Consider the following 25,391-nt stretch of genomic DNA (forward strand, 5'->3'; position numbering starts at 1 on the left):
CAGAAGGACTTCATGTCAGGCAAGCAGCCACTAGGCTTCCCTACACACTGACCTACTTGACAGCATACAGAAGCAATGGTTAAACTAAAATGCACTGGTGCTTCCTGAAAATGCCTCCAGGCACCACAAGACACCAGCCCACAGCTAAAATGACAATCCCTTCCCAGGTGTACATGTCAAGGAGGCTCCGTGGGAAATGGGTTTGTGTGCTATGGAAACATCATGGAACGCCTCCGAGACCTGAATGCCGAAGTGGGAGGACGGTGGCAAGGCAAGCTGACATCTGCCTTATCACTTATGGGTAAGTAACCACACGCAAGCAGTCAGCTCCTGCTGGGATTGGTTGATCTTGCCCTGCCTTCTATCAATGCTCTCCGCTACAGGAAGATGTTGCTAACGCCACGATACAGTACACATACTACTCACCGCAGACTCCCTCTTACCACCTAAAACTGCCTTTGCTCACCGTGCCATACAATCTGCAAGAATTTCCAAGCAGAAATGCTAAATGCATTCTCACAACCCCTCAACACATAATTTGGTATCATCAGTGGGGTTTGCCCCATAGTACAGTAAGTAGGATCATCCCACTTCCTCTCCCTCCCTGCCCCCATCGATTTGCATAATTGAGATTTGATCTAGAAAGATGCACAGAAGTCCACCAAAACCATCAGGATTCCCAGCTAGGTCCCTGTTCCCCACTCTGCAGCCAACAGCAGTGGCATTGCTTTCACCAGGAAAGAGGATAGAGGCAAGGGGAAGAGACTGATCCCATCCGTGGTCTCCCTCACTCTGAGGACCTCCCACCAGAATACCTCGGCCCCAGTTGGGGGGGGTCTCCAGGTTTCCAAATTGTCTGCAGAGGTGAGGTGGAGACCCAATCAGGGATCACAGCTTCCATCCTTTCATAGTTATCGCAAATACTTCATGAAGACAACAGCTTAACTGTCTTCATCATCTTTTGTTGCATGGTCACAAGTGTGAGCTAGGAACAAACACTGCTAGAATCAAGCTGGTTCTTCAAGTTCAATTTGTAAATATGAAGAATTTCCTCCTGTTTAATATAATTTGCTTGGTCCTTTTCACTGAGCCCAGCAATTAAAATAAAGATCCTGAATTCCTGACCAGAATGGAATAAAAATCCCCCACAGCTGGCCAAGGACAAAGCCTGGCAGTGATCTTCACATTCAGCACTGAAGACCAAAATGCATTGCCTCAGCACTGAGAGCTCAGTTGCAGTTTCTCTATGTGTTTCTCCTTATGTGTCTGAAAAGTGACTGACACGCTGGGCACCACCATTTGTTAACAGCAACCCAGATTTTATGTTCTTTGGTTAAGTTTTGAACATAAATGTGCCATTTGATTTACTAGCCAGAAGCTACTAAGATACATTAACTGCACAGGTTATTTTACAATACATTCACTCCACATTAACGTCTTTTAAAAACTAAGAATATACAGCAGAAGCAGCCACATTATTTTGTAAGATAGCATATTATTTTTGAGGTATATTCTCTGATATGACACATCTATAAAAACTGTAAAGATAGTTTTAGTTCTGATTTTAAAACTCTGGAAAAAGAACTGAATATTAGAAATATTTCATACCTCCAGCTACAGGATCAGTGGTCTCATACTGCTGTCTTGGAAACAGAACTACCGTCTGGGTAGCAAATGAACTTTAACTTTCAGTGCATCAGCTTTCATTACCAGCTATGTGTTTGCTGATACTTACACTACCAGCGGGTTATCAGCAGCATATCCCTCAACCCATGAAGACTGAATTGATTTAAAACAGGGGACCGTCTTCCCATAAAGACGCATCTCCAAAGAAATGCTGTTTTCATGCCCATCACATTGGTCTGCATGCCGCAGAACCCGAGGTGCCAGAATCTTTGGCCTCATCCTGTGTCAAACATGCAACAGCACCTGGATTTCACAGCCCATCTGCCTCTCATCTTTCAACAACTTCGATTTTAGACTCTTAAATTAAAATTTAATAATCACAGAGAGTGTTTGTTCTTATTCTGCCCTTATGTACCTGGTACAGATTACACAATCCCTTCCTCCAATAAGCTTTTCAATATACATTTAGTTTATTTTTTTTTTTCCTCTCTCCTTTTAAGAAAATGTCTATGAATGGCCACTGAGTACTCTGGGACCATTTACCGCCCTTGTACCGACAAACAAGGGGTTCAAAGGTACAAATGTAAGTAAACAATGGAGATGGTTTTACACTGGGGGGGGGGGGGGGGAATTTAGCTTCTTCAGAAATCTCATCTGCATTAAAAGCATTTTGATGCAACAGATTGAGAAGAACTTTTTAGTCTAGTACACTTCTGGGTACATTTAAATCTTGGGGCTAGAGATTGTCTTTTTCCTACTTGAAAGAAAAAACTATTTGGCAAGTCAGGGTAGAATGCAGTCATGCTTCAAGTAAGTTTTGGATTGTCTTACATGGCTATGCTCAAGGTTTTTTCCTCTTGGTTGAGACAGGGTCTGAATTAAGATCTGAATTTTCAGAAGCGAGACCTACGGGTCACATTTTATGCAAGGGTGATACAAAAACCCAATGGTTTTCACTTAAAAAAAAAAAAAAAAAAAAAAAAAACAGGCAAAAAAAGTGGCCTGATATGCAAGTGGGCAAGTGGTCAGCATCCAGTACCTTCCCCTGAAGCCAGGACAACTCTGGAGGCACCCAGTGCTCACCCAGCGACATAAGGGTGTAATCTGACCTGAACTGCAACCAAGAGAGGCCTCTATTTGGTTCAGACCCTCTCACCTCACTCCAGAAGAAAACGTATCATTTCAGAATGTAACAGCTAGAGGAAAAAAGCATTCACAGTGAGATTATTTTTTAGGTCTGTATTGAAATAAATCTCTGTTCTTCTAGATAAAAGATCTTCTGAATAATAAACAGAAAGCACAGTACTTTGTGAAACTCCATATAATTGCTGGTCAGTTGAATACCAGTAGCTTGACTAATACTAATGTAATATATACTTTGACTGGCAAGACAGGAGAAATATCAAAGGGAGAAAAGGTAAGTGGCCTTCCAGCCTACCTCAGCAATACTACTACTCTCTATTCACTCAACAGGAGTATGAAAGGTCTTTTCAGCAAGACATCAGGTTGCAGATAGCTGCTGGATTATGAAAAACCGCAGCTGTGGCCACGCATTACAGGGGGTTCAAGTGAAACTTGAAACCTCACCAGCATCAAAGTTCGCACTAAAATCAGTGAAAATAAAAATTACCTTTAGAGATGCATCACTGCTGCGCGACACAGCAGTCTAACACAGACCACGCTAAAAATATTTGCTAAAATTAAGTCATATTAAATCTGCAGGCAAAACAAACAGAGTTGGGGGGAGGGCATTAAAAGAGCCTAGGTGAAGTATGAGGGGGCATAGGGAGGGAAAAGCCAAGAGTTTATGATGGAAATCTGTGTATACTGCACATACAGAGCAAGCACTGACTGCACTGCAGATCCCACCTCCCGCTGGTCATTAGCATCCATTGAATGATGCAGCAAATAGAAGTCTTTGGCATAAATAAAATGCGCTTGGCAATTTATCATTAATAATACGGAGTAAAGTTAATCACCCAGCTTATTTGATGTCAGTAAGTATCAGGGCAATCTGACGCCACAGTTTAACAAATATTGTTCTCTACAGCTGATATACTATATTTTATAATCTGGGATTACTGTTGTTGGTCCATTAAATGTCTCTTAATGACTTGGGCCTACACAAAGGCTGAAATCAAGTACTTCTCATGTTTTGCAGTAGATCAGTGGCACCTGAGAAAAGAGATCTATTTTACTTCTTTGATAAGTATGCACTCCATTTGTAACGGGAAAATATCATTGCTGTCTGAGGCCTGTTAGTTTCCTGCAGGCTTCAGTACAGTGCAGAATCAGCAATATTTTGTTGTTTTAAATATACATATAATATAAGGAAATGGGTTGTAGTCCCTTAAGATCACAGGAGCTGACCCTTTCAGTACAATCACATTTTAAATCATTTCCTGGCAGACTTTTATTACTAACAGTTATCAGAGCCCTTTTAGGTACACTGCACTCCCCACAGGGCCTGTCCCTGTTTCTCTTCTGAACTTTGCTATCCTGGAACAGAATAACACAGTCCTGATCCACAGTTAAAGATATTTTTTTCCATTTCCTTTATAAACATTGAAAGCAACCTTTAGCCTTCGCCAGATTTAAACGGCCCAGGTGTTGGTGCTGAAAGGGGGTGTTAGACTTTATACAACATGCATACTCAGTCTGTTGTCATTCCGTAATAAAGAGCTCACTATCTCTTACCGGGCTTCTTTCAGGATAATCAATTAAGAATTAGAATCCAAGGAGGAAGGAGGAAAGGAAAACTTTTGCAGGGAAATATTATTGCTTCCAATGGGATTTTACACATTATTGACAAACCCATGGACAATGTGGAGCCAACATTTGAAAGCAGCAAAGAGGTGAGCCATAAGCTATATACATGCAATGTCAGACTTTCTTTACAACAGTTTCATAGTCATTGAATACAAATGAGGACAACTGACAGCAGCTAGACAAACTCTACTGAGCCATTGTGCTCAGAGAAGCAACATTCAAAGTGAAAAGTAATGACAGTTCCACAGCAAACAGACATTCGCTCTTCTGCAACGTTGGTCCGTGGGGGATTTGGTTGTACTCGCTGCATTTGAGTGGTTCCTTGGGAAATTGGCAGTCACGGTCTGTGCATCTCACTGAATTCCAGTACATACTAAAAGGAGGGACATCTGGCCAGGTATCAGGCAAGACTTGTATTCAAAGCAGCAACCCCTCCCTGCAAAAGGCTGATATTAGAAAAACTGATAATTTTGGATGGTTTGGGGTTTTTGGTGCCCTACTTAGCGTATTTCCTTGAGAATTCACTCTTTATACGGTGCTCTTGCAAATATTTTATTTCTCTGTCATTTCTCATTGGGAATTAAGAGATAATAGCACTTTCCCCATACAATTGCTGTTTGTATGTTCTGTCACTACTCAGTATTTAAGGACAATGACAAACTCTTAAGAGTTAGACCGGAATTTTACCGTCTCAGGTATTTCCAGACATCAGCAGCCACTCAAACAATAAGGAAACCCAAATGTATTCAATTTGTAGTAACTGACTCATACAGTAATTCAAGAAATGTCTTATAAGGATTTGTATTTATTCCATGTTCTTAACTAAGATAAATCTTACTTTCATCTTATTTCAGGAAACTATAATGTCAATACTTCAAGGTAATGGAAGATACAGCCAATTTACATCTTTGATAGAGGTAAGGATCCAGAAAAGCAATTCTATAAAGCTGTTTTCAGATGTTCTTCAATATTAATATGTAATTTCACTTTTATTTTTAAACCAAAACAGAAAACTGGCCTGGGAATGGATTTAGAGCAGGACAACAGACCTTACACAGTCTTTCTTCCAAGTAACGAGGCTTTGAGTAATATGAAAGCTGAGGCTCTGGATTACCTGCTTTCTGCAGAGGTATAGTCTTTCTATAAAGCAAATCTTTCTCAGATAGTAGATATCTATGTAGATATATAGCAGATGCATACATACATTGCCCAGTGTTCATCTAAGCTAAGACTCTATAATCAAGGCTTAAGCCATCTCTAACAATCAAAGATCAAGATGACACCTAAGGAGGAACAGGATTTGGGATCTCCCATCATATAAAACAATGACAATACCCCACCCTAGGCCCCCACTCCCCTGCTCTTGCCCAGACAGCACAGCCCAGACAGCCACATGGCAAAGCCCCAAACCCTCTCCTGGAAGGTGTCACCCTTGGTGGGAACAGTCAAGGGGAGCAGATGTCACAAGGGCTCTGGCAGCTACTGCTGGTGGGGTCCCAGGAGGCAGATATCAGCACCCGGTCACCTGGATGCCTCCTGCTTCTCCCAGCACACACAAGTTTTGAAAGGCTCATGACGAAATAAATGGTGCAGGTGTGAGTGCACGGAGTGGCAGGGCACTGACCCAAAGGTTTCTGGTGCACCAGCCAGTGATGCTGTTCTCATCCCCATGTCCTCTCGATAGGCCAGGTTGGGTTTGCGTGACTCATTTTGGGCTAAACCAAACAATGTCTTTTCTGTTTTGGCAGGGTTCATGGAAGTTGCTGGAGCTGGTCCGATACCACATTGTTTCCAATACTGAGGTGAGCACAGCTGCTTTACTGACCCAGCATAAAAGAGCATTTTCGAACTCTTTGCCACTCTGAAGGCAGAGGTTTTCCAAGAACAGTCTCCACTCAGTGCTGCACAGCAAGGCTGCAAAGGACAGCTATGCCTCTGCCTTTAGTAAGAGTAGTTACATAAGAGTCACTAACAGAGAACACAAACCTTTCAACTCAGTGTCGCTAATCAAAATAAAACCCTGCTAGGAGGCATGGGGTAGTCCTTGAATCATGGGAAATTAAAAATATGTTGTGTCACACTAGTGTGTTACATGTAATTAACTACTTCCACTTTAAAATATACCTTTTGGTGATGGGGACTTAGCCCAAGTGGAGAAAGAAAAAAAAATATAAATATAGTCATCCTGAACCTAAGACACACTACCTAAGCCTGCTGTGGAACAAGAACCACTGTCAGGGGGTACTGTCAGTTTAGCAGGGCTACAGGAACAAGGAGCAAGAAAAGTACTTATTGTTATCAAAATCATGCTCTCTCTGAGCCTATTCTGATAAGATCAATCTCATGTTTATCAGGGAGAGGTGGTTTTGTCATCCTCTAAGTAAGCCCCCTGTTTTTCCCCCTCCTTTTTCCACCCGAAACAAAGAGCAGAACCCAGAAACACCAACAACAACAGAGGCTAGAGGATACTGAACTTCATCCCCACCCCAGCTGCAAGGAAGGAAGGATGTGCTCTTATCCTTAGCAAAGGCATCCAAGGCGGAGGTCACTCTTAGCATAGAGCAGAATCACAGGGAACAGAGGCACAAGATCCACGTGTCCCTTCACAGGATATCAGCACTGTTGTGTCCACAGTGGTCTAAGGATGCAAACAGGGCTATTTTTAGGGAGAGGTGATAACTTTACTTACACAGGTTGCTGTAATTGGGAGGAAAATTAATATCCTTTTGGGCAATAAGCTCTTCACATCCAGCAAGCAGCAAGTGCAGTCAAAATTTAATCACTAACTTTGATACACAAGCACGTTAATCAGTGTGAGGCTGCCCACGTAGCTGATAGAGTCATTTGCTCACCTTAAAGAGAAAGGTAGTCTTTCTTGTGAAATTCATCTGAGTTCGAAAAGAATAATGATATAACATCTCTTTCAATCAATTTATATCCATTTCAGCTAGAGGTTGCCAGCCTCGTCTCAATAGAGCGCATCAGAAGCATGGCGAAGCAGTTCATTTACTTCAACAGGACCAGTACTGTAAGTCAAAGGCAGCTTTCACTGTGAGCAGCTCTCTCTGATGTAGGCAACAGTTTGCGTGCAGGGGGAATAAAAATGGGAGGAGGCAGGGACATTAGCAGAGGAATTTCTTTCTATAACGATGCAGAAATTTTCAATTTGCCATTCATACCTACTGTTAGAAATCAGCGTTATAAAGGATGAAGAGCAAATGACTGGTATATAAGAACAGCCTGAAGCTTCTTTTTTCTTCTAATTAGTCCCAGTCCAGGAATGATCCTTATTTATGCTCTGCCTAGTTCAGAAAAAAAACCCATCTATTTAAAATATTATCACTCTGTTACATATTTTGGTTATTTTAAACACTTCTCAGTGCACACATAGATATTCTTTCATTCCTTTTAATGCTATAGTTTCTGATACTGATGAACCTAGTGAACACTTTTTTTAAAGGTGTTAATTTGTCTACTTTTCCTAAGCCAAACTTATCTGATAGGTTGAACTCTCTTCTGTTGTTTGCATATTTTAGCCAAATATGAACATTCTAGAGAAGAGATGCATCTGTGAAAATTCTTATAAAGGCAGAGCAGTTGCATAAGTAAATGCAGAAAAAATACTCCTTTTTTTCTCTCCTGTGAATTTGGAAAGATCACAGATTCTCTCTGACTTTTTTCCCCCTTTGTCAAAGAGAGGACGAAAGCATGCTTATGCCCACTGAAATCAGGATCTGAAGTCGCTGGTAGTCTTCCCATTTTGGCCAGTCTTTTAGTCATCAGTTCCACAGTGCAGATTAAGAGGAAAAATTTAGGTACTGCTCTTGTAGACCAATATCCAAGAAAATGAACAATATATGCGTGCTTCTTGCATAAAACAAGCATAATAAAGAATAGATAGCAATTAAAAAGAAGTATGACTAGAAATAATTGAAATTAAATTACATTAAATTCAGAAGCTATGAAAATTTTATTATTAATAATAATTTATTTTTTCATAGGGACAAGTCTTGGTGAGTGGAGAAGAAATGGAAGAAACAGATATCGTTGCAAAAAATGGTCGCATATATACTCTTGCAGGAGTCCTTATCCCACCCACAATTGTTCCGATTCTACCACATCGGTGTGATGAGACAAGAAGTCAAGTCACAATGGTAAGAGAATCATGACAAATCATTGCCTCTTGACTGCTCCATATAATACCCTCCAGCTTCCTCTTTACTGCTTTCTCTCACATTGTCCATAAAAAGGGGAGTATTTTTCAAAATTAATATGACATACAGCCACTTGGCTAGCAGTACTGCACAGATACAAATAATCTGCAAACAGGGAACTCATATGAGCACATCCTATACCACTTTAACACATCTTGTTCTTGCACTAGCCCTTTCAAGTATGTTGCCTCTCCAGTTAAAGATTTTCCTCCAGTTTCTGAATCCCACCTGTGTGTACAAGTACATGGTAGGCAGTGTCAAGTTCCCAGGGAAACTACTTCAGATCAGTATTTTCATTTCTACTAAATATGCAGGGAAAGGAGCCAGCAAGTTAAAATATTAATGTAATAATTAATTTTATATTAATATATTACAAGTATGTTATTTTCAGAAGCTACAATTTCCCCTAGCCCTGCTTTCTTCAAATCAGGAATTAGAAAACAGTTTCATATTTCAAAGAGTGGATTTCAACATAATTTTTTCAGTTTGGTAACACAGTACAGGCCTTTACACATGGTAAATTTCAGATACTATTTCTGGTAAGATAGCCAAGTTTCAAACTGAGCTTTTAGTTTGCAGCAAGCATGGCTCCAATGAGCTGTTACTGGACTGTGTCCAAGCACATATCTGGGCTAGTAACAGTTCCGGTACAGTAATGTGAAACATTTACTATCTTAGCTTACAACAGTCCAGAACCAGAGCCTTGAAAGAGGTTCCCAGCAGAGCTGGACAGCATCAAAATTTAATGAAGAAAATACAAGAGCTGGCAGTAAAGAACTATTACTTCTGGCAGTAACTACCAAGTGCCATATGTGCAATATAATCATAAACCAGGCAGAGCACTGAGCCGCGATCTCCAATACAAAAACAGAACACCTTTCAAATTAAAATTATACTCCAATAATTTGAATTCCCTAGCAGGAACCTACCTACAATCTGCATCTGACATCAATCAATCCTAAAGCAACACTATGAAAAATTATTTAAAGACAAAGGAAATAACATCTGTCACAAAAATTAGTCTCCAGACTGAAGTCAGGAACTTTTGTCAGCTTTGAAATCTTCATGCATAGTTCAAAATATGCTTAAATATCCAAAGCTTTAAACAGAGCACTGCTACCAAGGAGAATACCAGAGGGAGCAGCAGCTTTGCTATTCTTACCTGCCATGGTGCATCTGCTTCACTCTCAGAAAACAAGAGCAATGCCACCTTGTAAATACTACTTGTGGTACCAGTGAAAAGTGGCAAACCTTGCAGGAACTGGAAGTTGTACATACCTAAAAGAACTATACATCCCTAAAGATTAAACCATTATGCTAACACATACATAGCCATGTAACTGTACCTGAATGCTGGCAATAACTGCAGGACTCAATACCTTTCCAGAGGTCATCACTCCCACAGCAGACTTGGTGGAAAGGAATACACATCTACGCTTCGCACACTTCAGTGCAAAGACAGTATTTTAATCTGCTGCTGAAAATGGGCAGATTGAACCTTGCATGGAAGTGCAGACACATTTTCCTTTCCCCCCTCTGCAGCGTGGCAGAGGGGACAGACAGGACTCCTGTCCTCAGGAAAAGGAGGGAGCAGGTATATGCCAGGTGAAGAAAGGGAGCAAATACATGACACTGAGTGGCACTGAGCAGGAGGGAGAACAACACCAAAAGCAGGAAATATTTTCCACAGCAGTCAGCCAGATTAAGTTCTAAAGGAGCAAAGAGGCACTTGCAGGGATTTTCAGAAATGCAAAGAAAGCTAAGAGCCTAAGTCAACTTCAGGCATGACTATATAGCTTATGAAAGAGCTTTTATAATGCCCAAATATAATTTCCAAAATACATCTGAGCCACATACCTTTAAAACATAGTAGTGGCATTGGTACCTCAACTATTTGATACCCAAATGCTTTTGTAAACCTGGTCTTTTATTCCTGTAAATGCTGTACAACATGAGGGACTACGAAATCCAAACCAGTAACGGATTCTTTCCCCACAGCACCAGTGATAAATCTGCAGGGAAAATTCCATAATTCAGGTTCATGACTGGTGTCAGGTCCACTGACTGTGAAACACAGTGAAGTAACACATCAGATGCCAGCTCTACGTTTTATTCTAACTTGGCTGAAACACAAGACATCAGCAGTCATGATCAACACAGCTTTGACATATCCTCACACTGAAAGGCTCAACCTCTCTGAAGTCATTGCATGTTGAGCCTGTCAGAGGACTCACCTTTAAAACTGCCACTGGAGTTTATAGCTTCTCAGTACTGTAATTGCCAGTCTCTGTCACCACCACATGGTGGTAAATTAGCTAGCGCGTAAAGACAACCAAAAGGTGAGGACATAAAAATAGTTATACACTGCCAGATCATAGTAGAGTACAGGACCTATGACATGGAAGCAAAGAATATTTTTCTCTCCACCACCTATACACAAGACAAATTTCTGTTCACACTGTCTAAGTACGAGAATCAACTAATTTGTGATCTTCCTAGGAAGAAATAAAAAACTCTCATGGAAGTTAAGTGTACAGACTGCACCTGACCCTCAGAAATATCAGCTAGCATATTATACTAGGTTGAGCAAACGACTCCGGTACATTTCCATTTAGGAAGCTGCCAGTTCTTTAAAAGAAGGGAGTAGGGGAAGGACACATGAAGACAAAAAGGGGAAGGTGGAAATGAACAACAACTCAGCACAAATCAAAGCCAGCAGATAAAGGCCTGGTGCTGCTGTTCACATCCAGATCCATGCTGTGACAGTTAAAAGTTATAGAACAGACCTACTTAAAATTTACAGGGCACATCATCCATAAGTATGCATCTCATAGTTGGTATAATGCTTTTTCAACTGACTATCCTTATTGCTTCCATCTAGGGTATCTGTGCAAGTTGTTTATCAAGTACACTGGCTACCTGTCCTCAGAATTCAAAGCCCATCGTAAGTGACTTTCCTGACAGATTCCCAGTACAAAATGCATAGAGGGAAGAGGTCCCCATGTTTTGATTACTGCTTTCCTAATATAGTCAGCAAAAGAACCAGATACGAATACAGGAAACTACTTAAAAATACAAATATAAGTGGTACTTTAGTCTCTTTTTGGCAATGAACGAAGGATAGAGTAATTTCAGTGTGTTTTTGTTTGCTGTTGCAAGACCCCTCCCTTCATGGAAGCTCTGACTCTTTTCTCATATAAACTAAGATCTGTTTCGGATAGGTTTTAGCAGAAGACAGTGGTGAGAAATGAGAATTGATATGATTAAGCTTTGAGAGCTAGTAAATGAGAAATAGAGGAGGGATACATTTAAGATAGTCCTCACATCTGTTAAAAATTTCCTTTTGATTAAGCATCCTCACAGAAGTTGCTGTCTGCAGCAGCAGCTTCAGAAAGGACTGAAAATCTTCCATATGCTTTGAATTCAAGAGATGCAAATCTGTCTGCATATTTCTCCATATACAAAAAACTCAAGTCTAGCTACCACAGGAATTCTATTCCCCATGTTACAAAAATTCACTGGCAGTTAGTCCTAGATGCTATTATTCAGTAATAATGAAGAGAAAGTTCATATTATGAAAAAATATATCATTCAATGAGTTTTTAAAATGCAACACTACAGCAAGGTGCTTTCTGCTCTCAAGTTAAATTATGTCGTGATATAAGACTCTGTCACAGAACTATATGTTTCTTAGCAATACTAATGCTTCCATTTTGTACATGTTCCAGCCTTTCTCAAAACGGAGATGCATTATTGAAGGCTCAACCTTTCAAAAAACCGGCTGTGCTAGAGCCTGCAATATAACAATAAAGGTATAGTGTTACAGTTCTTTAAGGTGAAACATATATTAAAATTTTCCAAAATACTGTCTTTTGCACTGTGAACTTTTCGTTTTGGAGTTGAGGGATTCTTGGAGATGTCACATAGTTTCCATACCCTTCTACAGGGAGCTGAGAGGAGCTACTGTAAATCTTAGAGCAAAACAGGCAAATTCTAGTGAGGATTTTTAGCTGCCATACATTGTTAAGAACAATGCTGTCATACTCTGTAACACAGGAATTTTCACATAAGGCTCCAAGCCCAGATGTTGTCATTACCCCATACAGCTTCACTCATGAAGAACAGGTCAGCTTTGTTCCCCCTGGTCCCAGCCCCTCCTGTCCCAGGACTTCACATGATATTGGGTAACAATGACTGGGAAACGCTCCTGAGAACCACGCTGCGCTTGCTCTGCTTGCCAAGTGTAGTCCTCACAGAAGTCATTAGGCCCTGAGAAGTTCTTACACCTTTCCGGATCCTGGGGCTTCTAAATAGGCTTGCTGCATTTCATGACCACCATTAAGTAACGAGTAGAGAAATGTACAAATCCATAAGCTTCGAGAGCTTTTTGCTAATTCCTATTTCCCTTGAATCACACATGTAAATGAGATTTTTTTCTAACACGCTTTCTGTGCTCTTAATAAATAAATGGATCCAGCAGCCAATTCATGAATAAAACAAAAGACGCAGCTGAGAAAAACATTTAGGGCTGTGTAGCAGCTAAATCCCACACTGGTGCAGAGAGGAAGGAGGAAGATCAAAGCAGCATGTCTAGCTTTCACGGCATCTCCCTGGGGTAAAACATGTCTTCAGGTTCCTGATCTCAGATGCAAAGGAGACTGCCTGCCTCCGAATTGCACTGTGCTCCCACTGGCAAATAGGAGAGTGCACACAATATGAGCAGACACACAGAGGCATGTTTGTAACTAGTGACAGGACAGGGATTTCTAACACTGGTGAGTCTGATAAGAACAAGGGAAGGATCTGGTGGTCTTTCACCCCCTTCTTGGGCTGCCAACACCCCTCCTGGTTTTGAGGAGGCCGTTGCAGAGGTGGTTCTGGTTCAACACCAGCCTTTTAAGAGCCAGATACCCCTACAGGCCTTTGCCAGAGGACCAAAACACGATCAAGAGCTGTCTTTTGTGCACTGCCTCTGCACAAAGGCACTGGAAAAGAGGATATTTGCTTTATTTCACAGGAACCAAAGTGTTGCAAAGGCTTCTTTGGCCCTGATTGCAGCCCGTGTCCAGGAGGTTTCTCCAAACCCTGCTCAGGAAACGGGCAGGTAAGCAAAGCATCCGGCAGCATCCTGCACTTCCATGGGGGGGAAGGACAGGCTGTGTCCCAAAAGTCCCTGAAGCACTTCTGCACAACAGGAATGTTAAGCTCCACAAGAGCTGCACCCTCCATTTACATCCAGTGATGGCCGTGAATTTCACACCCAGTTAGACAGAGGAGGGAAAATGAATCTGCCTCCTCTCAGATGTCCAAATTGCAGGTGTCTGTGGTTCCAACACACAGCACACAGGCAAGGCTGGGCCTAGGTGACCCACTCTGATACTTTCATTTCGCACAACACAGGCTAATGACCCAGCTCACTATTCTTATTTTAAAAATGCAAAGGAAGGCAGAATACACAGCAGCAAAGTACAATCACAAGGAAAGCTTCTGTTTTGAAACACCTTTTTTCATCAAAGCTGTTGTTCTTCCTGGTAGTCCATCACAGTTGTAATATGGACAGGCATATAGTCTCTTCTCTGGAGGAAGAATAAAGATTTATTTCAGTGTATACATAGAAATCACCTCTCTTCCATATCACAGTGCATGGATGGCCTGGATGGAAATGGGACCTGCATTTGTGCTGAGGCATTTCAAGGCTCGCGCTGTCAGTTCTGCTCAGATCCTGGCAAATATGGACCTCAGTGTGACAAAGGTAAGTACTGCCGTATTTCCTCAGCGTAAAAGCATGGACTATTTCTTTTGGACCCTAGTAACATTAAGGTAGGAGTTAACTGCTCGCTAAATAGTCTCTATGGCAAGATGAGCAAGATGTCTCTGGGGTACTTTCATTTCCTGTTTCAAATGTATATAAGCCCAAAGTCAGTGAAAATCTTCTCACTGACTTAATTGGGCTTTCTGCAGGGGCCATAGCTTGCTTTATACTAATTTGTTGTTCTTTTCATCTGTCTCCCTCACATAAGTAATTGAAAAGAAAATCTTTGCTATTCCATTCCCATCTGGTATTGGCCACAACAGAACAGATTCTGTCTGCAATGTCAAACATATCTCATCTAAGAACAACTAGATCTACAAACAGATTTTATTTAGGGCCACTTAATAACTATCCTTACTGAATAATGTCTGATCTATTGAATAGCTTATAGTTCTAGCAGTCATCTTCTATATACTGACAGGTTTAATGCTGCTATGTCAAACTGTATTACATTTGAGAGTCTACAAAATATACAACATCAAATTCAGACATATTCCCCATCTACAAAATTGTTTTTAGTCTTTTTTGCTATGAAACAGCCCATCATTCATGAAGCACGGCTCACTCAAAGGTTCAGAGGTACATGGACAAAAACTGAGAGACAAATTCCGTACGAAAAAGTAGTACTGCCTAAGCTCCATTCCCACCAAAGCAATACATGTTGGTTAAACTGGTCACCACTGGCACTTCTTGGGACTGCAGAAGGCTTACCTACTATGTCCTTTGAGCATATCACTGTGCCTCCCAGCAGCACTAATCAGCCCAGCCCCAGCAAAGTGCTGGTAGGTCTGTGCTGCTGCTCTGCGTACTAGCCCAGCACTGCACAATTTGTAGGATTGCGGACTCAGTATTAAAAGGCTTCCCATATCACTGAAAGTACACCCAAAGTTGTGCAATGAAATAACTTGAACCTTAATAACCGAGGACTTAGTATTTTGCTCCTCCTTTTCTAAAGTATTTTGAAATTGCTTGATAGATAAGTGCACTGCAGAGACACAATTGATTTTAAATAGTCACCCATAAAGCACACCTAAAAGGACATGGATGTGATAAATAAGCAGTAAGTTCCCCAACAAAGTGAGACCCAAAAAATATGAAAGTTTAGATTCTAGAAAAACAGGAGGACCCACCCAATTCTTAAGAAATTGTACATAAGGATAAGTGCCTTTTACCACTATGGAATTGCACATTGTAATTTATCTCTGGTAGGGTGCCTCTGCATTTATGGGAAGTGTGACAACCGCATAGACAGTGATGGGATCTGTCTTCCTGGATCATGCAGAAGTGGATATACAGGGAAACTCTGTGATAAGCTGATTGTTCCCTGTGAGCCCTCCCTACAGCTCTGCCATGCACATGCAGACTGTCAGCTTAGCGATGGTGCAGTGAGGTAAGTCAGTGACTTGCATCTAATTAATATTAGCTATGCTGCAGCTCTTTCCTATTTGCTTGATCAAAACAGCACCTTGTAGCAGTACACAAACATCAGCCACTGCAATACTGCTATGCAGCAAATAAGATAAACATACACCGCATTGACCTTGAGTTGCAAGGTAGTGATTAAGAGTCCCCAATGCCCTATCCTGTACCTTGTATTTATTCTGATAAGATAGATGCATACAGATCTGACCATTGTTCAGAAGGCTGCCTTCCTACCAACGTCTACAAAGGGTCTTAGGAACCTCTTATTTCTAATCATCCCTTAGTGAATTAGGAGTTTGAGCCTTGCTGAAAAACAATGAAACTCTCAAGCAGTTTAGGATAGATAGCTCAGTCCGGTCAGCTCAGCTAAGATTTACATGCCACAACACTGTGGACTTCAGCACAGGCTTTCCAGTCCTGACAGGACTGGTCACAAAACTCTGTTACTGCCTTACGCTTACCTCATGCTCACGTTCAAACACAGCAAGTTTGACTCTTGCTGCAGTGTATTCATAAGGAGCCACCACAGAAAGCAGAATGGGGGATGCTGCGTAACTTGGGTGCTTAAGAAATTCTCTCCACTATGGGTTAATCTTGGGCAGGGGGACAATCCAGGGAAACAGGGGGGTCACTCTCTTGCATGCATTTCAGAAAGACAGCAATCTTCTGTGTCACTGGAAGAAAGAGTAACCCCAGCTCATAATTAATTTAGAGCTATTAGCTCATCTTTGCAAAGGTCACATCAGCACAGCATTAATTTCACTCCCCATCTCATACACAGAGAATAGATCCCCGATTTGACTTCATTAACCCAGTCAATATTTTAGAAAAAAAAAAAAAAATCATAATATATGCACACAATCTATTTGCATCGTGAATCCAAGGTTACCAATTTTAAACTGCCTATAAATAGCATGTTACAGTGCAAAACAACCCCTTCACTTTACAGCTGTCCTGTCACATTTAATGCCTCCCTCCTCTTGTCTCTATAGCTGTGTTTGCAAACCTGGCTATGAAGGAGATGGCATGAGCTGCAGCAAAGTTGATCCTTGTGCTGCTTTAAACCCCGGTGGCTGCAATATCAATGTAAGTACATGCTTTTCCCACAGAGTCTGACACCATAGAAAATTAGGCAGTAAGGAAGGCTTGGCCAGAGACATTGGCAGAAGGAAGAGTCACAATTTTCACTGCGGTTACAAGCCCTTTCCCCACATAGAGGCATCACTATTGCTTAGACAAGCCTTACACCTAAAGCCAGATGCCATCTAACTGTCCTGACTAGATGCCTCTACATGCCCCCAGGCCGAGTGCATTCAGACGGGCCCAGGAGATCACACATGCATTTGCCAGGCAGGATGGACAGGAGATGGAAGAGACTGCTCAGCCATCAACAACTGCCTGCTGCCCGCCGTGGCAGGGTGCCATGAAAATGCCACCTGCATATACATTGGGCCAGGTCAGGTACGTCCTCTCACATTCATTGCCACCTTTGGCACTAGTCCTCACCCATTTTGCTCTGCCAGGGCTTCCCACTGTTTTCATCCCCAAATTCTCCTCTCCCTCCCATCCACAAGGTTATTTCCGCACCGTCGTCCCTACCCAAAGCAGTCTCCTTCAGTTGCTATCCCAGTGCTCCCTCCCTCCCTCCTGCTTGGTGGTGGTGTTCTGGCAGCAACGTTTGAGTAAGTACATTAGTAGATGTCAGGTATAAAGGTCTTTTGGAGATATTAATCAGTGTCATTCCACTGAAGTCAATGGAGATACACAGAAACACAGAGAGACTAATTCACCACATCTAGAATATGCACACTATTTTAATCATTTTAATGAATTGCTGTGTTTTATTGAAATGACAGAATGACTGCAAGTGTAAGGATGGATTTCGGGGAAATGGAATTGAATGCACACCCATAAACTCATGCCTGGAACAAAATGGAAAATGCCATCATCTGGTGAGTAATTGATCATTCCCTGAACAAAGTGTTCAGATACATATCACACCTCGCCTCCTGCACACACCATAGAATTTAGTTGCCATTGCAAGCCTGCAATTTCTGTTTGAGTCAGAACAAAGCTTTCCAAGCAGTGCTACAAGTGCCAAAAAAGGTGTGTGAGCCACTTCGCTATGGTACATGCACTGAGGATGGACTGCAAGGGCTGCTGCCACTTCTGCCTGTGCAGAAGGACTATCTTGATCCTGGAACAAATAAATGCTGCTTCTCTACTAGCAGTTACAATTTAGATGCACTAGCCTGTTGCTGTGTTTACCCAAGTCACGCATCTCTATGCAGCAACCTATCAGCTTTATCAGTAGCTGCATGTGTTCAGCAGACCTGCAGGCTCTGCTGTGCTCTTTAGGGCCTGCAAGAGCCACGCCAACCTCAGGTAGGACACAGGGACAGAGCTAAAGCAAAGGCATTGGGGAGCAGAGGATGGATCTGCCATTGTTCAGTGAAGGAACAGGGCCCTGTTTCTGTAGGAAGGAAGTAAGAAAGGATGGAGCAAGGGTTTAGATTCCTACAAACTTAGTGCGTGGTGGGCAGGTGAGGGAGTTAGTGCCCTCAGCTGGTGGAGTTTGTCCTATAGGATGGTGGGGACATCCATGGAAGATGGTGCAAAGAGCCTTTATTAAGTTTATGTTTGTATATGAATGAGTTTCAGTAAGAGGCTTTACAGACCATCCTTGCTCTTGAGTGGTCTCCTAAGTATTTGTCAAATTTTCTCTCTTTCTGCTTCAAAGGCAACTTGTCAGTTTGAGTCTTCTCATGGCTGGGAGTGCGTGTGCCCAAAGGGCTATGAAGGAGATGGTAGAATATGCTATGGAAATGCTGCAGATGTAAGTAAGATGGTCACCTTCTCTGAGCGCAGAACCCACTGCACAGTTCTCACACTGGATCTTAACCAGAAAGATAACAAAGTCATTATGAAGAGTTAGAAAAATATGATGCCCACCAGTGCTATCTGCAGACAGTGTTCCTGCTGGAGACTCTTCTTACCTGACACAAAAATGATCTGTTGTGTTTAAAAACATAGCTTGGAAAGGGGCCTAAGGGACCCAAGCATATTTCTTTAAGACAAATTGAAAAATGCCAGCCCCGGAGGCCTAACATGTGGAGGCGCTAAGCACTCACCTCCCAGCTGGGAGCAGCAAGCACACAGCTCTTCTGAAGTTCTGCCTTGAGGTCTTATCTCATTGGAAACGGCCAATTTATCGTGTTAAAATATACCATACTGACTGGCAGGCAAATAAAACCAAAACAGCTAAATTGGTGAAATAAATACGCATTTAACAGCACAGAAAAAATGAAAGTGTCGGCTGTCCCAGCCACTGGTAATCATCTTACATGGCTCTTAGCACTCTCTGCCATCCCTGCTTATACCATCATCTATCTCTATTTGAAGTACTATGGCAGAATAAAGGTTCTCCACTTGCAGGATGATATGCAAGACGCTGTACAAATACCAAGCAAAACAACATACCTTTTTTCAATTAATTTTGCATTGAAGAAGAGATTTATGTTTACGTTACCAGAAAACTAATGCTTAGTTTGAGGTCAGTACACGTTACTTACCAAGGTCAGGTACACCTAATACACCTAGGCAATAGATGACCCAATTTTCAAAAGAGTTGGTAACTCACCATTCCCACTACCAGGAAGTACCAGTACTAGAAAAACACAAACATCTGTCCTTTTCACACACACTGAAAACCTCCTCCTTCATGTCACATCAGCCAGGCCAGACACAGTGGGTTACACCACAGGCTGCAGCAAGAGTACTTTGGTACAGCTAATTATAGCTTACATACTCATTGCTCTCTCTTTCTGTTTCTAATCAGGAGTTATCTACTCTATCAGAAGCAGCTGCATTTAACCAATGGGTTGATGTAAGTACACTTCATTGCTGGTTGTTGGGGGGGTTTTTTAGCATGTTCAAATTTGCATGAAAAACCATGAGCCTTTTAGTCTTACAAAATGGGGACCTCCCAGCAATATTCTCACCACACAGCAAAGGCCCAAGAGGCATCAGAGTGCCTCTCCCACCAGGAGATGAGAACCCATCATCAAGGGCTGATGATCTGGTTCCCTATTTCTGCCTGAAAACCAAATTCTGATCCCAAATTTGGGCAAGTAAGGAAGCTCCACAAGCAGAAGAGCGAGTTACAAGCTCACTCTCTGAGGCAAGGGGCTATATAAGCCATCACTAGCTCTGCACATAAATGCACTGTAATCCAGATGACAAGCAATGGGGTACAAGCAGAACTTGAATAGGCCAAGTGGCTCTTTCCAACTTCCCTCATGCTACAAAGCTACAAGCAAGTGGAGACAGAAAGCAATGCCTTACCCTTCCCATTTTCACTGAGCCCTGTGCCAGGAAAATGCAACTGTATGGCTGGTCACTGTGCTGGTACACAGCAAGCAAGGAGGAAAAATCTCAGCCTGTGCAGGTTTGACTGAGGTGCAGGACATGAAGAAACAGATTATCTTATTTGGCTTCAGTTTAGGGAAGAAACAACAATTTCAATTAAAAAAAAAGTTCTAGATAGATTGATTGTCACTGTCTACTTTATTTTCATATGCTATCATCTATTACCTTACATCTAGTAACATTAGAGGTCCTGCCCCACTGTGGTTGGCACTGTATGAATAAAGATCAAAACCAGTTTCTCCCACAAAGAGCTTAAAACCTAAATACAAGTGTATAGCAAATACAGGACAAACAGAAAGGAACAGACATATTTTAATGAATAGCATCAGAAGCAGAAGTCTCAGCATATTAGCTGCTTTCATGCTTTTCAAAGTTAGACAGCTCAGGGATCATTAAAGCACTCAATTGCAACAGGGACCTCAGGGAGCTGCTTAAAGGAGAGGCCAGTGTGGCTAATTTAAATCAGTTATCTGCCTGGCCCTGGGCTCAGGCTGCAGCACTGGACACTGTGTAGAGAAACTAATGAAATTAAAGAAATGAGCACAATAGGAAAAGCTGTTCACCTGCTAATGGGCTCTTTAGATAATGAAGCCAGGTGGGGGGGAAATCAGGGAGAAGATTCTGTACAACCTATTGAAACAGGGATCTGGAAATTTGTGCTACACTTCAGAGAAATGGTATTCGTTAAATTAAATAACTATCTACAAACATGAGCAAAATAGGGAGGTATTTCCATATGTGGGGTTTTTAACTTCATGCTTGAGTAGGAATGTGGTGTTTACCACTTTTCATAACCAAGTATTTTTCTTACTGGGGAAGAAGGATGAGAAAGGGAAGTCTGTTGCTATTTCTATATTTAAATATTTGGAAGGTGACAGTGATGATAGCTAGAAAGAAAGATGATCTTAACAAAGACAAAATTCCCAGCTATTTAAAGGAACTGGTTCCCTTCTTGACTTAAAACCCAGTACGGGTATTGAAGGACTATCCAAAACAAGCCAGCTTCCAGGCAGTATACTAGCTGCAAAAAAGTAGAACACCCAAGCTCATATTGCTGCCTCAAGTTTTGCAGTATCAAAAATGGCAAGTTGTGGAGCTTCTGAAAAGTTTAGAGAACAATAGCTTCAGCAAGATCACATTCAAATCTTTAGGTCTCCTTTTTCTACCCCACAAAAAAATCCACACAACTGGAAAAATCCTCTCTAGTGGAGGCTCTCTCTGTCCTTAAGGCAGATACAAACATATGGAAGATGAATCAGTCCATGCATGCTACAGAGCCCACATCCTCCATCTAAAATTAGAGCTGTCATCAGCAAGCTCCACTGCAGTGCTAGTGGGCACAGATATCCCTTGGACATCTTGAAAAATCCCAGCCATGTTAAATAGTCTTATTGCAAATAGGAACATTGTGTCATGTGGGTTTCTTATTTCATGGTTCATAATCCTTCATTTACTAAATAGCATGGAGTGCTCTGTAAGATCGGGTTACTTGAAGTTATCAGTAATCACTAGTATTTCTCACCATATTTTTTTTTAAACATTCATGTGCATAAAATAGAATCCATGAGACAGACTAACTTTTATGGGAGGTAACTTAGGTGTTTCATAATAAAACACAATTCTGACCTAAACATTGCTTCTGCCCTTTAAATGCTGGCAATCTATTCTGTGAAAAATAGACACTCATCTACTATTTTTGTACAGGTCTGAGTACTTTTGTTCGAGTCATTGCTCAGTATAATAGTTTTTCCTCTCCAGGCTGGTCACAAAGCACGTCATATACTCCACCTTGCTAAGAAGTCACTGGGTGCTATTTATAAATTGTCCGTAGGATGAATTATTTTACCCTCTTTACTTTCATGCAGGAGGCTGAGATAAACTCAGTGTTGTCCACCACCTCAAACCTAACCGTCCTCGTGCCTTCTCTCCAAGCAATTGAAAACATGGATGAAGATGAGAAAGACTTTTGGATGTCAAAGAGTAACATCCCAACTCTACTGAAGTATGTTAATTGTTTGGGGGTTGGGGTTTTTTAATGAATTGCTTTTTATGTTAAACAAGCCTTTGGTTTGAAGCCACTAGAGCATGACAGCTAGTATAATTTTATGGGAGGGACACAAGATTCCCCTTCTAGTTACAGTGGTGTAAATCTCTGGAGCAACTCCACTGAAAACAAAGGCGTTATTTGTATTATGTCAGAAATGTTTAAAGGCCAAGCTAAGATCAGAACACAGCTGAACTAGGCATTGTACAAACAATTCCTACTTTAAATCACAGTTATAGACACACCAATCATATTTATCTGAAAAGACAGAAAAAGAGAAAATACAAAACCTTCAAATCCTTAATGATTGTTAATCATTAATTTCCTTTAGATATCATGTATTGACAGGAGCTTACAGCTTTGCTGATTTCCAGAATTTATCGTCCTCGGACATGCTGCCAACATCTCTAAAGAGCAACTTCCTACACTTGTCCAAAGAAAATGGGGTGAGATGACCTGCAAACCACTGTGGTATTATATATCAAACCCTGACCATCACTGCCATTGACTGTCTTTGTATTACAAAACCACACAAACGTTATGTACCCGTATTTAGAAAAAGACCATGTTGTAAAATTAAAGGCATAGATCAATTATATTGGGCCCTCTGGGAGAACTATTAACTTGATTTTCTCCACCACTTTACCTAGCTGAAATTTGTCCACCATATTATTTATTCCTAACGTCCCAGGCTGCAGCAAAACCTGGACAATCTCATAGCCAAGCGGAAGCACAGTCCCTGCCTGTAGCAGCCTGTGTGAACTGATTTAAGACAAAGAGCATCAAGGAAACCAAATAACTTTTTTGAGGGAGTTGGGAAGATAGGAGGAAGCAGTGATACCGTGTACATGTCCACGTGGGCAACTTGATAGTCCCAAACCACCTAAAGGTTTTTTTAACATTAAATAACTACAAATGACAGCACTTTCCCCTCAGTCTTTTTATTTAGTACTCCACATTCTGAAGAGGATTTTCTAGAAATACATATGGCACATTTAAGAATTTCATCCCCATTAAAGGAGGGAAAAGTTCCCCCCGCCTCCATGCCCCGAGGGAAAAATCATGAATGGGGTCCCTCAAACCTACACAGAAACAGAAGGGCATGAATTAGCACAGGAGTTCACCCTGCCGTGGGATGGGGGTGAGTGCACCTACCCCGAGTAACAACCCCAGTGCAAGCAACCCCATGGCTTTGCTGGTCTGCACAGAGGGAATAGCAGAGTCCCAAAGTCACCTTTCCTGCACGTGGTTCCCTGAGGGTAACCCGGCCGCTGGTGCAGACTGGCATGGGTAGAGCAGTGGGGGAGCCCCAGGAAAGCATCTGGGAAGGTGTGGAAATCCACAGCATGAACTACTGGGAAAATGCCACCACTGCAAAGGAAAAGCAAACCTTTTCTCCTGTCCCTCTTTCAGAACCTCACCCTCGAGGGCGCTCACATTGTGGCTGGTGATATCACATCCACGAATGGGATCATACACGTGATTGATAAGGTATATGGCTGCATAGGGAGGATTTGTTTCTGCACCACAAGCAGCAGAAAATAATTAACAGCTCTTGGAAAAAAGAATTTGCACAGAACAGAATTTTGTCCTGCATCTGATCCTTGCAGGTGCAACCACAGCATGTGCACATGCACTGACATAGGATATCTGCTCCCTTTTCAGGTTCTGACCCCCCTCCGCAGCACTGTCATGCCGAGGTTGCTGGCCCGCCTGGAGCAAATGCCTGATTACTCCATTTTCAGGGGCTACATTATTGTAAGCTTTCACATTGTTTTAAGAACAGAAGGGGATCTCTGCTTTGTTTCCATTTGGACTGGTATCAGACTATCAGTGGTCATTCTGATTTGGTTTTGTATGTTTCACAACAGCAATACAGCCTGGCAAATGAAATAGAAGCTGCAAACACATACACAGTCTTTGCCCCAAATAACGATGCCATAGAAAATTACCTAAGGGATAAAAAGTCTACTACTCTGGTATGTATCATTGACAAGACTTGTCTTAACAACTGAGAATCTCATTGCAGTTTCAAGAATGAGAGAACACAGAAATAGGAAGAGGGATTTGTTTTCCAGAAATCCAGTAAGTTTGGTTTTGCGTTTAACACCAGAGGAGATGATGAGGGATAGATCAACCTACGTTTTCCTGGCTTGCTGGAAGAGTCTAGTATTTGTCCTGGGTTTTGTCCTTCTCTAGATTAAAACCATGCTAATAATATCCAACACATTTCATCAGTAGCCTTTTTTTTTTTTCAGTTGGTTGATTGGTTTTGGTTTGATTTTTTTTGTAAAGAAGATCACTGCAAAGAATAACACTGAAATGAGTTTCCTAGGTGAACAAGTCCTGTTCCCTGTCATCACTGCCAACCCCGTCATTAATAATGCCACAAAATATTCTGACTCTTTCTTAAAACTATCCAGATGCTTGCCCTATAACTCCTGCAGGAATGCTATTGCCCGGCCACTTTCTGCAGACCATTTCTAATCCCAGTTTACAAGCAGCATTGGCCAGACCCAAGGCTCAGAAAAATTTCTGCAATGTTCCTGGCTAGAAAAATATTCTTGGGCAAACTCCACTGCTGCTGCCCACTCCCAGGAGCCCCACACCAGCCTCATGCCTGAACTCGCCACAATCTCCTCCCACCAATGCAGACATGTCCATCCTACCTCCCGTGCTGTCCCCAGTCCTCGTGTCCAGAGCTAGTTTATATTATTTTGACAACACACCTCTAGCCAGTTTATATTCCTTTATTCTTATGCCAGAAATATGCTTTAGCTGAAACAACGTCCTCTCTCTGGCATGTGTGCCCTGACATACTTACAAGGCCAAACAGCCTTCTCAATCCTGTCTCCTCCCAAGATAATCTATCCATTTCCTCTGTCATTCCTTTCTCCATATTTGCTCCAGTTTGAAACAGCTTTATTGATCACGTATATCAATAGCCACACCTCACAGAGGAATCTTTGCCCATGACCTGCTCGATGACATTAATACTTTTCTGCCTCTTCCATAAATATTTACCCTGCTGCACTCTGTCCCTACTTTCATGGTCTCCATTTACTGCCAGGAAGCT

General features: G+C 41.8%; 1 protein-coding gene across 1 annotated transcript in view; it reads left to right on the forward strand.

The window, feature by feature from the left end:
• The window catches only part of STAB2 (stabilin 2), an 87,430-nt gene that overhangs the window by 22,592 nt on the left and 39,447 nt on the right, over positions 1–25,391 (forward strand). Inside the window, exons 10-33 of the mRNA XM_086468242.1 lie at positions 168–301; positions 2,127–2,209; positions 2,894–3,043; positions 4,338–4,481; positions 5,250–5,312; positions 5,405–5,524; positions 6,144–6,197; positions 7,343–7,423; positions 8,397–8,549; positions 11,491–11,553; positions 12,338–12,421; positions 13,627–13,713; positions 14,250–14,361; positions 15,631–15,811; positions 16,836–16,929; positions 17,146–17,304; positions 17,700–17,795; positions 18,584–18,679; positions 19,682–19,729; positions 22,137–22,273; positions 22,647–22,761; positions 23,729–23,806; positions 23,981–24,073; positions 24,187–24,294. Coding sequence (XP_086324368.1) covers positions 168–301; positions 2,127–2,209; positions 2,894–3,043; positions 4,338–4,481; positions 5,250–5,312; positions 5,405–5,524; positions 6,144–6,197; positions 7,343–7,423; positions 8,397–8,549; positions 11,491–11,553; positions 12,338–12,421; positions 13,627–13,713; positions 14,250–14,361; positions 15,631–15,811; positions 16,836–16,929; positions 17,146–17,304; positions 17,700–17,795; positions 18,584–18,679; positions 19,682–19,729; positions 22,137–22,273; positions 22,647–22,761; positions 23,729–23,806; positions 23,981–24,073; positions 24,187–24,294 — 2,533 coding nt within the window. The remainder of the gene's footprint in view (positions 1–167; positions 302–2,126; positions 2,210–2,893; positions 3,044–4,337; positions 4,482–5,249; positions 5,313–5,404; positions 5,525–6,143; positions 6,198–7,342; positions 7,424–8,396; positions 8,550–11,490; positions 11,554–12,337; positions 12,422–13,626; positions 13,714–14,249; positions 14,362–15,630; positions 15,812–16,835; positions 16,930–17,145; positions 17,305–17,699; positions 17,796–18,583; positions 18,680–19,681; positions 19,730–22,136; positions 22,274–22,646; positions 22,762–23,728; positions 23,807–23,980; positions 24,074–24,186; positions 24,295–25,391) is intronic.

This window comes from Leptosomus discolor, chromosome 1 (genome assembly GCF_034619465.1).
Source record: "Leptosomus discolor isolate bLepDis1 chromosome 1, bLepDis1.hap2, whole genome shotgun sequence".
NCBI classification, from domain to species: Eukaryota; Metazoa; Chordata; class Aves; order Leptosomiformes; family Leptosomidae; genus Leptosomus; species Leptosomus discolor.